The 13,074-nt window shown below is 42.5% G+C and overlaps 1 protein-coding gene across 13 annotated transcripts in view; it reads left to right on the top strand.

Moving 5' to 3' along the window:
- Window positions 1–13,074, top strand: part of Cacna1d (calcium voltage-gated channel subunit alpha1 D) — a 353,221-nt gene that overhangs the window by 260,946 nt on the left and 79,201 nt on the right. For 12 of the 13 annotated variants that reach the window (XM_070018505.1, XM_070018511.1, XM_070018515.1 and 9 more), the window contains 6 exons: window positions 1,715–1,829; window positions 2,322–2,391; window positions 3,443–3,509; window positions 4,232–4,379; window positions 7,327–7,456; window positions 10,527–10,586. In XM_070018505.1, coding sequence (XP_069874606.1) covers window positions 1,715–1,829; window positions 2,322–2,391; window positions 3,443–3,509; window positions 4,232–4,379; window positions 7,327–7,456; window positions 10,527–10,586 — 590 coding nt within the window. The remainder of the gene's footprint in view (window positions 1–1,714; window positions 1,830–2,321; window positions 2,392–3,442; window positions 3,510–4,231; window positions 4,380–7,326; window positions 7,457–10,526; window positions 10,587–13,074) is intronic. The other variant, XM_070018508.1, reaches the window with a different exon arrangement.

Raw genomic sequence — 13,074 nt, 5'->3', positions numbered from 1 at the left:
AGACTGCAGAGTATTTCCCCACCACTTCTTTTGATTTTATTTCAAGTTCTTTGTAACACATGTATGAGATACTTAAGAGTTATTTATGTTCTGTGTCCCCAGCAAGATGTTCCATTTTCTCATGTTTCCTGCCATGTCTTCACTACCTGGAAGAGAAGCTAGCCTGATGGAGGTGCTTGGTAGACTTTGGAATGAATTCCAGAGTGAACTGCTATTTCTGAGGTGTGGGCAATGTCTCTAAACACAGATGATGGGTTTTGCCTTTGGAAACCATCTGTTAGGGATATATATGACCTTCTTACAGGTTATTATTTCACATTTGCTCTTCATGGCCCAAAAGAGTTTAGTGCTTGAGAAGCAATTATGTCTTCATTGAGAGACATAGTCAGAACTGTGGTTCCTAGCACTGAGCCTTATCTAAGTCACCATCACCCCATGTCCATCAGAGAAGTACTCAAGCTCTCTCCACCCAGGACATGGCTTTCTTGAGCTCCTTGCAGCTCCAGAATACACTGCTACATCAAAGGTATTGTGACAATCATACTGTAGTTCACTCACATTTCCATCCTTTTTGAAGCCTTGAATAGAAGTACAATAGCCCTTCACAGGATCCCTGAAGGCTAATGTTGGGTTACGTGCTCAGCACTGCTCGGGATTTCAGTTTACACAAGACATATGGGGCAGTGGTCTCATGCTCTTATCTCAGACAGAGAAGCATTCATCCAACACAGACTTTATTTATTGCGCTCTGAATAAGAAACCAGCATCTTCTGCTTTGATAATATTATTGTTCAGGATACTTAAAAAAAAAAAAAAAAGACTTCAGAGCTAGGCATGTGGCTTAGCGGTAGAGTGTTTGCCTAGCATGCACGAAGCCCTGGGTTCAATTCCCTCAGCCCACATAAACAGAAAAACCAGAAATGGTGCTGTGGCTCAAGTGATAGAGTGCTAGCTTTGAGCAACAGAAGCTCAGGGACAGTGCCCAGGCCTTTAGTCCAAGCCCTAGGACTGGCAAAAAAAAAAAAAGTAGATTTCAAGGAAACTATACATGACAACAACAACAAAATCCTGATAGCTTGGTTACCTGACTTTTACTATGTGAAAATTTCTGGTTGAAGCACAATTATCAAAGATCTAGCCACAATAGGACTTTTTAGAAGATAGAACAGCACCGTCTGGCGGGCAGGAGGTCTCATGTTACCAGCTTTCAATGTTTATGGAGTGAAGAAATGAATGAGTTATCTAAAGACCCAAAAGCAATTTCAAAGAAAATCTAGTATCTATTAGAAAAATGTATGGCTTTGAAGGAGTCTGGTTTGAAAAGAACTACCCTCACTATGTGTGTTATGTTATATATTTCCAAAGAATCAGAAACACATCGATATTATTAGATTGTTTTGTGCAATGTGCATCAACTGTAGATACATAGATTTATGGAAACAACAGGAAATGTTGACATTTGTAGATTTTTCTGGATTTCAGAGAGTCTTGATATTAGCTCTTTTCAGATAACTCTCTAAAAGGTTTTTGTTTCTTTGTTGAGGAGCATGTCTTTCCCAAGTCCTCTGATTTTAGTAAGTGCCCACACTAGGGACAGTTACCTGCTACCAGCCTTCCAGAACAAGGGGTGGAAGGATGGAATATGGCATTGCCATTGCTGACCATGTGTAGTTGCATTGAGTAATCTGTTGTGCCCTTAAAATCTTGAAATCAGATATTCTACTGAATGTCTTCTTGGCCATTGCTGTTGATAATTTGGCTGATGCTGAAAGTTTGAATACTGCTCAGAAGGAGGAAGCTGAAGAGAAGGAAAGAAAAAAGATTGCCAGGTAACTCTATTTTTGTCTGAGTTCTTAACTGAGGAGTTTGGGAAGCCCAGGTGCCTGAAAGACCTGATAAATCCAAATGTGCTTCATAGGAGCTGCACCTCCATGTTTCATGGAGGTGACCATGTGGTGCAGGCCAAAGAGGAAAGAATCTTGGAAGGAAGCCAAGCCTTTAGCTTTTATCCTCCGAGCTGAGAATGGGAGTCACACGTTCCCATTCTAAAGAATCATTGCAGTTAATTTTGGCATCATAAAACAAATGATGCATTCAATGCTGATTAGCTCTTAGATAGGGGTTTTAATAACATGATCTGTATAATGAATCCATTGCATTAGATGAACCGGAAGCTCCGAGTTTGGGCTGTGCTGTGCTTTTTCTGTTAGTGTTGTTTTCAATTAAATTCTGTCCTTCATTGGGACATTGTTGATTGAGAATCCTGATTAACATTTTTATATGTGGCAATATGGTTATTTTGTTTCTTGTATTCTTTATAGAAAAGAGAGTCTAGAAAATAAAAAGAACAACAAACCAGAAGTCAACCAGGTAGCCAACAGTGACAACAAGGTATGTACTGAAATAACTTCTCTCCCTTTCATTTCAGTCTAATTCTGTTGGCATCACCATAAATGTACCACTTTGGCTGTGACATGTCTTGTATGTAATGTTTTGGTGTGAAAGTAGGGCATATTATATAGATGCTGACTTCTCAAGGGCTTGTGATTGAATTTAGTCAGGGAGCTATCTGTTAACTAACATTTCACCATAGAACCAAGACAGTTTGACTTCTTGTTTTCCTGTGTTGGTCATAATGCTGTTAACATCTTTCAAGCTGGTATTAAACCTGAGATTTTTAGTAGACATCTGTTCCCAGTGGTGATCCCAGGATCTGTTGATCTGGGAGGATTTAGGGCCACACTGTCAGACTTCATCACACTTAGGACAGCTGTGGAAGTTTCCATTATTTGTTCATTGAATTGATAAATTCTGAGTAGCAGTTGTGGGGTCATGTACTCGATTCAGGAATGAAAAAGACTGACAGGTTCTCTACCTCCATGGAACTCAGAATCTCATCTAGAGTCAGGAATCCAAATGTGGTTATTTTTCCTTTTTTTTCTTTCTTTTTTTCTTTTTTTGTCAGTCACGGGGCTTGAACTCTGGGCGCTGTCCCTCAGCTCTGTAGCTCAAGGTGAGTGCTCTACCACTTGAGCCACAGAGCCATTTCTGGTTTTCTGAGTGGTTTATTGGAGATAAAAAGTCTCACGGAGTTTCCTGCCTGGGCTAGCTTTGAACCTCGAGCCTCAGATCTCAGCCTCTTGAGTAGCTAGGATTACAGGTGTGAGCCACTGACACCCGGCTCCAAATGTTATTATAGAATACGTACAACTACTACACTGGGACATCAGAAGAACCCAGGACCAAGTTGGCATCATGTTTCTCAGCTGGGCTCAAGCCTCTGTCTGAAGCAGAATCCCCATATAATAGGCCCTGTCCTCACACACAGACACTCAGGAGAAAAATACCTTATCCTGTGCTGACCAGCTGGTTACCCTTTGGCCCTCTAGAGTATATTGGAGCTATTGTCTTCTCTCCTCCTGAAACATCTCTTTTATCCTAGGTTACAATTGATGACTATCGAGAAGAGGATGAAGACAAAGATCCTTACCCACCTTGTGATGTGCCAGGTATGATGGTGAAGGTCAGAGACAAGCTCTCAGCTCATGAGATGAGACAGGGCTTTGCTGTGGCTTGCTAGGTAGCCTAGCTGTGGCCTCCCTCCTTTACGCTGACCTTGTTAGGCCACCAAGACAATGGGATCAACTTCCTGGTGGGCCAGTTAGTTCTGCTATATCCCACAGTCACAGGCAGCATAGATACACAATTCCATGCAGGGTGGTGGAGAAGGAATGTGCAGCTGGATCAATATTGGCCCAACTTTTGCTGACAGAACTCTGTGGAAGATCAGTTGTTAGCATTCACCTGACACTTTTTCATTTCATTGATGCCTTCATTGGATGATAAAAGCCGGACTTGGATAGTTCAGGAGCTGTTTATCTGTAACTTGAAATCCCACATAGAGCTTTTTCAGCCTGAAGCTGGGGAAACAGCCAGGTGCTAGGAATATGTCATTGAGAATACCACCATCATGACCACTTTTACCTGTGTCAGATCATAGCCTAGAAAGAACTTCCTTCCCACAGCTGAACACACTTACCAGAAAGGGCTGTGTCCCCACCCCCAACTCTATTCAGTCCATATTCTGAAGAAGCAGGGACATGGTGATTAGATAAGCAGTAAATGTTCTTAATATTTAAGCCACACTTTAAATTGGTAAAATTGGGAACGATAATTAAAACCCACATGCAATCTTTTTATTTTATGCCTATAAAAACTGTTTTATTTAAAGTAGGTGAAGAGGAAGAGGAGGAAGAAGAGGATGAACCTGAGGTTCCTGCTGGTCCCCGTCCTCGCAGAATCTCAGAGTTGAACATGAAAGAGAAAATTGCTCCCATCCCTGAAGGAAGCGCTTTCTTCATTCTTAGCAAGACCAACCCGTAAATACACCCTTTCTAGTCCCATCACTACCACCTCTCTGCAGTCAGTGACTCTACAGATTGCTTGAGGATGGCTGGGTGGGAGAAGGGGAAGTGGTTTTGTAGCCCTCTTCTGAACGCAAGTATCCCAGGATCCCCCAATTCCCTACCAAGCCCTCCCTACTTGTTTCTTGCCTCTGCCATCAGTTCTTTTCCCTTAAGGTTGTGACCACATACTGGAAAGCGTGATGTTCTAGATTCTCCTCCCCTTACAACTTCTGCCTGGGAACAGCAATGGAGCAAATGTCTGTGATCATCAAGATTTTCTGTTTGAAGCTGACCACTCTGCTCTTCCATGCAATGGCCTAGAACCCTTTCTTTCTTTCTTCTGCTTTTTTTTTGTTTTGTTTTCAGTCATGGGGCCTGCACTCTGGGCCTGAGTGGCGCTGTCCCTCAGTTCTTCAGCTCAAGGCTAGCGCTCTACCACTTGAGCCACAGCACCACTTCTAGCTTTTTCTGCTTATATGGTGCTGAGGAATTGAACCCAGGGCCTCATGCATGCGAGGCAAGCACTGAGCCACCTTCCCAGCCCCTAGAGCCCTTTCTTAACCAGTGGACATTTTCTAAGTTGCTTTGTGGGACAAGAATTTTGTGACCAAGTTCTGCACGGTGTCTTCATCCTCATATCCCATTTAGGTGATCTTTTTTTATGACCATGAAATAATATGTCCTGGTGATATTTATAAGCTATAAGTATTTGATTCAGCTCTAGGATACACTGCTTTAAATAGTATTTCTCATACTGAAATAATAAGGTACTCACCAGGAACATGGTAGTGACTCACATATACTGTAGGCGGAAGAAGTTTATTTACTAGCTCATTTGTAGGTTTTAATCATCTGGGATTAAGTGAACTGCCAAGGGGAATAGGAAGCTCCTGGAAAGGTTTCTAGAATTGCAGGAGGAGTTCTTGGCTGTCATAAAGGAAGACTGCATAATTCACAGGTCCTTGAGAGGTGAAAATTTGATGATTGATTTTTTAGCTCATTACTATTAGGATGTCCAAAAAAAAAAAAAAAAAGGATGGCAGGTACCTGTAATCCTAGCTCCAGAGGAGGCTGAGATCTGAATGTTCTGGTTTGGAACCATCCTAGGCAAGATACTCTGTGAGATTCTTATTTTTAACCACCAAAAAGCCAGAACTGGAGCTATGGCTCAAGTGGTAGAGCACTAACTTTGAGCACAAAACCTCAGGAACAGTGCTTAGGCCCAGGACTGGCACCAAAAAAAGGAGGACGAGATGATTACCCTGATGTTTGCTGACACCTGCAGCTCTTTATGTTTGACTTGATTTTCCCCCAAAAAATCAAGAGCACTCCTGTTTCGCTGCTTTAGAAGGTCTTCTGCAGCTGCAGATTCAGTTGCTAACAACTAACAAACCTTCAGCAGGGGGAGTTAAGGGAACCAGCACTGAATGCCCCAAAAGAGAAGAGTCTAATAATGAAAAAAAGTCTTTCAAGGGAAAACCTATGTATAGTCTTTGGCAAACATGTGTTTAGGGTAAAGTCAGTCAGTTGTCAGTTGTTAAGCAGCCTGATAGGTAGCAGTCCTCCCTGGCCTCATGGGGCTTCAGGACTCAGAAAGAACTACAGCATATAATGCAGTGAGATCTTTACATGTTAGCAAAGGATGATGTGACTTCGCTTTCTAAGGACTTCTAGTTGGAGGTCAATTCTAAAATTAAAAATTAGGACTTTTTCCAGTCATGGCTCACACCTGTAATACTAGCTACCCAGGAGGCTGAGATCTGAGGATCTTGGTTTGAAGCCAGCCTGGGCAAGAAAGTATGTGAGACTCATCAATTAACCACCAAAAGCCAAAAGTGGAACTGTGGCTCAAGTGGTAGAGCACTAGCCTTGGGCAAAAAAGCTGAGGGGTAGGTCCCGGGCCTTGAGTGCATGCCTCAGAACCAGTCAACACACACGTGCATGTGTGCACGCATAAAGCGTGCACGCACACACATACACAATAAAACTTTTATGCCAAAAGTCTTTAGATGACAGATTTCATCAGCCCTCACTGCAAGTCCTATTTTAATACAGCACCCCATAGTACACAAAAGGAATTTGTTTCATTCTTTGTGTTAAAATTTTCAGATAAATCGGACTGAGTTTAATTTATCAAAGAATGAGTCACAAATCAAGCATCCCTGGAAATCAGAAGAGGTTCAGAGCAGCAGCATTTATGGACAGATATGGAAAGAGAGGAAAAGAGACCACTTGACTGGCTATGGTACCACCTGTGCCTTATTTGAGCATCATAGGAGTAGTTGGCAGCCTGTAATTGGCTGAGGCATGGCTGTTGTAATTGGTATGCTTGTTGGGGAGTTATCCTCCTAAGTTGGTCCTTTAGTTAGCTTTGGAACCAAGGTAGATTATAGTTTGTTCATTATGTAGAGGGACTCAAGATAGGGAATCATTGTAGGTAAAATTCAGTTTAACTTGACAGTTTTCTTTCTAAGGCAGGGAGGATATGCTGTCAGCCTTTGTGTGTAGAAAACTTCAGAATCAAATAGACCTGGATTGGAAATCAGCGTCTGGTCTTTACTAGCTGTGTCACTTCAAGTTCCCTCACATATGTTAGCCTCATTTCCTCTTTCCCCCCCATATTTTGGGAGACAGAAATCCCTACTTCTAAGGATTGGATGAAATGATCTCTGGAGTACCCAGCATAGAGCTGGTCATTTTTTGTCCCCTCCACAGCCATAAAGGGTCAGCTTGTGGTAGACTTTATGGGGTGAAGAGTAGATCACTCGTTTCTACCTGGGTGGGAGGCATAGGTGGTCCAGCTGAGACAACCATCTCCTTCTGATCCATCAACACTATGGGGGGGGCCTTATACTTTTAAAAACCCAGCCTGTTTAGGCCCTTGTCTGAGCCTGTGTCCCTGTGTTGGCTTTCCCCACAGGATCCGTGTAGGCTGCCACAAGCTCATCAACCACCATATCTTCACCAACCTCATCCTCGTTTTCATTATGCTGAGCAGTGCCGCCCTTGCTGCCGAGGACCCCATTCGCAGTCACTCCTTCCGGAACACTGTAAGCCTGTGAGAGAGGAGAGGTGGGTGGGATTCCCTCTGGGGTCAGCACTGTCCTCTCTCAGGCAGATGATGTCCCGAGGCTCCAGGAGACCTAAGAGTGAAGATCGCATATGCCTGTAGCTCTGTTTTCCAGGTTATGAGCGCCACAGCTTTTGCTTTATTAGACCAATCTGAATGGTATTATGTACTGTGACCTTCATTTAGAGTCCTCTACAGTAACTTGGTAATGCATCCATGGACTCTGTGTTTCTTCCTCTGTTCTCCTTGCTGCTGACATTTTGGTCCCTATTTCCTTTCCCCATCAGATATACACAGTCACATCTTGGAGGTTTGGGCCTAAGGGGAGCAAATAGCAAGAAGGTAAAATTGAATCCAGGCATGCCACACAAGGCCAGAAGTTCTTACTTGGGAAGATTTCTCTCAAGTGGACTATACACAAAGATGCCGGGCTCCATTTCTGAGGAGAAATATAAGTTAGGAAGATAATGGGATGTAAGTTGAGGATTCCATAGAAAAAGGAACTTGAGGTTTGGGAGTGGTAGAATGTGTTTATGCTAAGAAAACAGAGGACTAAGTTATCTACTGTTCTTCACCTTCCTAACTTAATGGTAGCATCCACAGATGCCTTATTGTAAAGAAACTTGCACTGAAATTAGTTCTTGTTCTAACAGCTCCATCTTAGGCATTTAGCAAACTCAATACTGAGGAAACTCCAACGGCCAGACAGCTTCCAAGATCTAATGGCTTGATGACTATCAGGCCCAGTCACAACAATGCAGTTTCAGTTGATCACTGACACACCTCCAGGAGAAAGGAGACTAGCAGGTGTAGGAGGTATCAGATTCTTAGAGACGTTAGAATTAAGGCAGATCAGCAGAGCAGTGCACCCAGTTTTCAGTCATAACAAGAAGGCTTCATACTGTTTTTCCCTACTAAGTACCTGGCCAAGTGATCTATGGCAGCGATAAGACATGAACTCTGATGTGAAGGGGAAAAACACTTTTCCTGTGGTATGTGTTAGTGTCTGTGTAACAGTGACAGCATTGAGCCTGTCTTAATCAGTCCTCAAAAGATTTTGTCAGAGATCCAGACATTGGAAAAGCACAAAAGCCTCTGTGTCATTGAGTCTAGTGTCCATACTGAGAAACAGTTTACATAGGAACTTCTGGTTTCTTTTTTATTATTATAATCTTCTCTCCACAAATTTGTTTCCTTGCTGCTTTTCCCAAAACTATAATTGTTCTCTTTAATAAATGTACATGCATGTATGTATTGCTTTTAAAGCATTACAGTGTTTCTTTAATCAGTAGCTGGATTCTTAATGGCAAAGAAAACTAAGGGAAACAAAGGAGAAGAGAACTTAAATCTAACTGTTTAGATTGGAGCCTGGGTACCAAGCAGGCTTGGCAGCAATGATGCTGGCTGCTGGATGTTTTCAACATTAATATCTTACTGTGTTCTAGAAGAGAATGAAGAGAAGGTGGCAGGGCTTGATAATATATGGAAAATGCCTTCCATTGCTTGGCCAGGAAACACAATTAAACAGAAATGTTAAATTCAGAAATAGGAACATTTTGTTTTTTGTTTTTTGTTTTTGTTTTTGTTTTTTGTCGGTCATGGGGCTTGAACTCTAGGCTTGGGCGTTGTCCCTGCCTCTTCAACTCAAGGCGAGCGCTCTACTGCTTGAGCCACAGCACCACTTCTGGTTTTCTGGTGGTTAATTGGAGAGAAGAGTCTCATGGACTTTTCTGCCCGGGCTGGCTTTGAACCACGATCCTCAGATCTCAGCTCCTCAGTAGCTAGGATTACAGGCGTGAGCCACCGGTGCCCGGCTTTTTTAACGGGAACATTTTGGCAGTAGAGTACCCTTGGAAAGAGCACTTGCTCTGAGGAGAGCTGGCCCTGAAGCAGAGGTCCTCATCTTACTGGGAAGGAGCAATAGCACACTCCCCTACAGTGTCTCCATGTGTAAAATAATCTGGCTGACTTCCAAGGCCCTTGTGCCTTTGACTTTCACAGCAATGCTGTGACTGGCTGAGTGGCCTGAACGGGTGGCCCCATCTATTTTCAGTACCTGTATCTCTTAAATAAAAAGAGTAGGCCAGGTTGATCTCCTCAGTCCTTCTATCTTTGACATCTGCAGTTCCATGAAAACCACTGAGGGTGCGGTGGTGTGCAGACCCCTCCCTGCAAGTGTCCTTGCTGGGGCGGTTAGACTTTTTGCTGCTGGCCCCTTGCCCTGCAGTAGTACAGTAGTACAGAGACTCCATCATGGACCCTGTAGGGTACTAGAAGGTATTTGCAGAAATACTGAGAGAACTTAGAAGCCAAGCCAGTCTATCCTTTGAGAGGATTAAAAAAAAAAAAAAAAAAAACCAGACTTGGAAGACTGTAGAATTAGGTACAGTACAATGACTAGAGGAAGGCAGATAGTAAAATCATGCAGACTAAGCCTGCCTGGCACAAAAAGAAAGGGATTACTGGCTGAAGGGACATGTTGAAATTTCTGGCTCTATCTGATACCATGAACATCTTTTTTTAATATAGTAGAGAACACAGGGCAACGCAGGCAAGTGCTCTACCATTGAGCTACACCACTAGCCTTGCCACTAACACCCTTATTTCTGTTCCTCTACCAGTCTGAAATTCAGCTAGATGGCAGTGTACTTCATTCAGTCAAGTCACAATTAAAAACCCAAAATATGTGTGATTGTAATTTATCAGGGCCCACAAAGTCACTGGTAGATAGCCTATTGATGAAGAAAGGTTGTTAAGATAGCACTTCCAGAAATCAGCCCTTGTTGGTTAGGAACACAAACCCAGGAAGCCACTTGGCCTGAGTGGCTAAAAGAGGCAAGGCTCCCCAGTATTCCCTGGGGGTTACAAAGACGTTGTGATTAGACAGAGATAAACTTTCATGAGCATTTCTGTCCTACCTCTGGAGTGTCAAGAGTTTTTTTCCTGAAAAGCGGGTCTCAAACCACAGGTGAGGGTTCCACCTGTGGCCATTTGGTTGTCACAGCTTGTCCTTATACCTTGTTCTTATTTTCACGTGTTATACCTTGCAGATACTGGGTTACTTTGACTATGCTTTCACAGCCATCTTTACTGTTGAAATCCTGTTAAAGGTAATGGCATTTTTCATTGATCCTCATTACTCTAAAGCAGCTGTAGCAATAATAGTTGCCATGTTTTGCTTACCTTCCAGATGCTAGGTTATGCAGATTATGTCTTCACTGGTACTTTTGCATTTGAGATCATTTTGAAGGTAATAGGCAACCAGCAGTGTGTTTAAGTGCCTGCTCCTCCTGTGTGTGAGACACAGGAAAGAAGCGTGTAGTGCTTTTGGCTTTTTTTTTCTTCTTCTTCTTCTTCTTCTTCTTCAATTTAGCTAAATTTTTTTTCAACAAAGAATTTTTTCCTGTGACCCTTCCGTCTTGTTTTTGCTTTCTTTTTCACTTTTGAGTGCATGTAGGAGCTACTTTGACTTCACAACAGTTCGAATTACATTTTACTCCTTTTTGGAAAAAAAAATCTTCTGAAGTTTGTCCACTGGTAACAGATATACTATGTGTGAACTTTCTTTTACCCTTCCCTGGCATAAGGTCAGAGGAAAAACATTTATCCTATGAAAGGAATGCCTCTCTTCTTGTTTCTCTGACTACATTATGTTTTCAGTGGCTTAAAATAGTAACATACTATTTTCTTGCAACTGGATTTGCAAGAGAACTTGGGTCCGTTTTGTTAAGATACTTTGTCTCTGTTTTAATGGATGGGCTTGCATTTGCACAAAAAAAAGGAACACCTTTTCAGACAGGATGACCTAAATGTATTGCCCATGCATGAGCTAACAGTTGCCAGTGCTGCATGTGGTTTGTGTATTGAATGTGAAGGCCACCCCGTTGGGGAGCTCAGAGGTCTGGAGACTAGGAGTAGAAAGCTAAGAGTCTCCAAGAGTGAGTCCTTGCAATTCTAGAAGAACAGGGCCCATGAAAACTGTTAAAGCAACCATCTTCTAGAGGGAAGAAGTTGAAAAGTGAAGACTTTGAACTACAGTTGTCCTTAAGCCATTTTAACGTTTCTGTGTGTGCATCTTAAGGAAAACAGTAGCTTTATGTTGGAACTTGGGCTCTTCACAAAATCTCCTATAAATAAAACTTCAATTAACGTGGCCAGGTAGTGACTTCTTTTTCGTTCTTATTGTTAATTTTTTTTTAATTGGCTCAAAACCAATCAAAATTCGTTTAAACCTGGGTTCATTTTCCTGCCTGAGTGAAGCCAGTGAATTTGCTTGCCAGTCTTCTCTGAGTCAGAGTTGAGCAAGGGGACAGTGGCCAGATGATAACTGGGGTGGCTTGATGGTTAAAGCCATGCTCCAGAGTACACTGGTAGTGGGCCAGCATTCTCTCTGGCATCTCTTCTAGCCTCACCTTCTTGTTTGGTCATTCACTGTCTGTTCCAGCTTAATGGGGAAGTCTTCTGCTTAGTCCATAAGCCTGGTTAATTGAAGTTATATTTTACTTTCTATCTTTTAAGTTGTTACTCTCAAGCTATGGAAAAAAAATGAGATCCTGGGTTATTTTAGAGGGAGAAAAATAGTTGCTACTTTTCCATTTCTGTAGATTTGCCTCAGTGACTTAGATCTTCTAAGTCATTCTTCATTTTGTAGGTATTTTACAAAATGGAAAAAAAAGCTAAAATAAGAAGGATACAGAATGGGGCTGGGAAGGTGGCTCAGTGGTAGAGTGCTTGCCTTGCATGCATGAGGCCCTGGGTTCCATTCCTCAGCACCACATAAGCAAAAAGAAAAAAGCCGGAAGTGGCGCTGTGGCTCAAGTGGTAGAGTGCTATCCTTGAGCTGAAGAGCTGAGGGACAGCGCCCAGACCCAGAGTTCAGGCCCCACAACTTGACCCAAAAAAAAAAAAAAAAAAAAAAAAAGAAGGATACAGAAAATGGAGAACAGAGATTTACTTAGAATTACTTCACATCTGAAATGCTGGCTGAGGGTGACTTTGAGGAAGATTTGGAAAGATAGTTGCTCATTTGTTTAAATTTTGGGAAATTACCTTTTTTTAGGCTGGAAAGGTTGAATTTTGGCAGTTTTCTCAGATTCAGGGTGGTATTTCCCAACTATGCCTTTCCTCAACCCTACTCACCTTGTTTCCCCCTTCAGAATTGCGGAATTACTCTATTTTTCTGTTTTGACTCTGGGGAACTTCTTTACTAAACTCTCAGTGGATACCCAGAGTATGTGCTCCAGCTACCCAAGGCATGGGCTAGGATGGTAGAGAGAATGACCTTGCTGAGATGTCACATGACAGCTTTCTTGCCATACCTGCCATATGCTGGAGGAGCCAGACATGAAGAAACTGAAATGGGTAGATAAAGATAAGAGCAATCGTAAAGGTTCTTCATGGAAAATGCACGTGTCTGTGTAAACAGAACCTGTGAGTGCTAAACTCCTGTGCTTTTTCTTGCCTCGACTAAGAGCAAAATTGGAACCATGGAGATGATAACTGGGGCCTCAGAGAGGCCAGACCAGCATTTTTGGGGACACCATGTCATCTGTCAGTGTTGACATTATCACTTGTAGTCATGGGCAGTCTGTCCTGAGA

Source organism: Dipodomys merriami, unplaced genomic scaffold (assembly GCF_024711535.1).
Source record: "Dipodomys merriami isolate MVZ:Mamm:240054 unplaced genomic scaffold, mDipMer1.0.p SCAF_13, whole genome shotgun sequence".
In the NCBI taxonomy this organism is placed as follows: Eukaryota; Metazoa; Chordata; class Mammalia; order Rodentia; family Heteromyidae; genus Dipodomys; species Dipodomys merriami.
The sequence above is the reverse complement of the archived record's forward strand: the minus strand, read 5'-3'. Positions and strand labels throughout refer to the sequence as shown.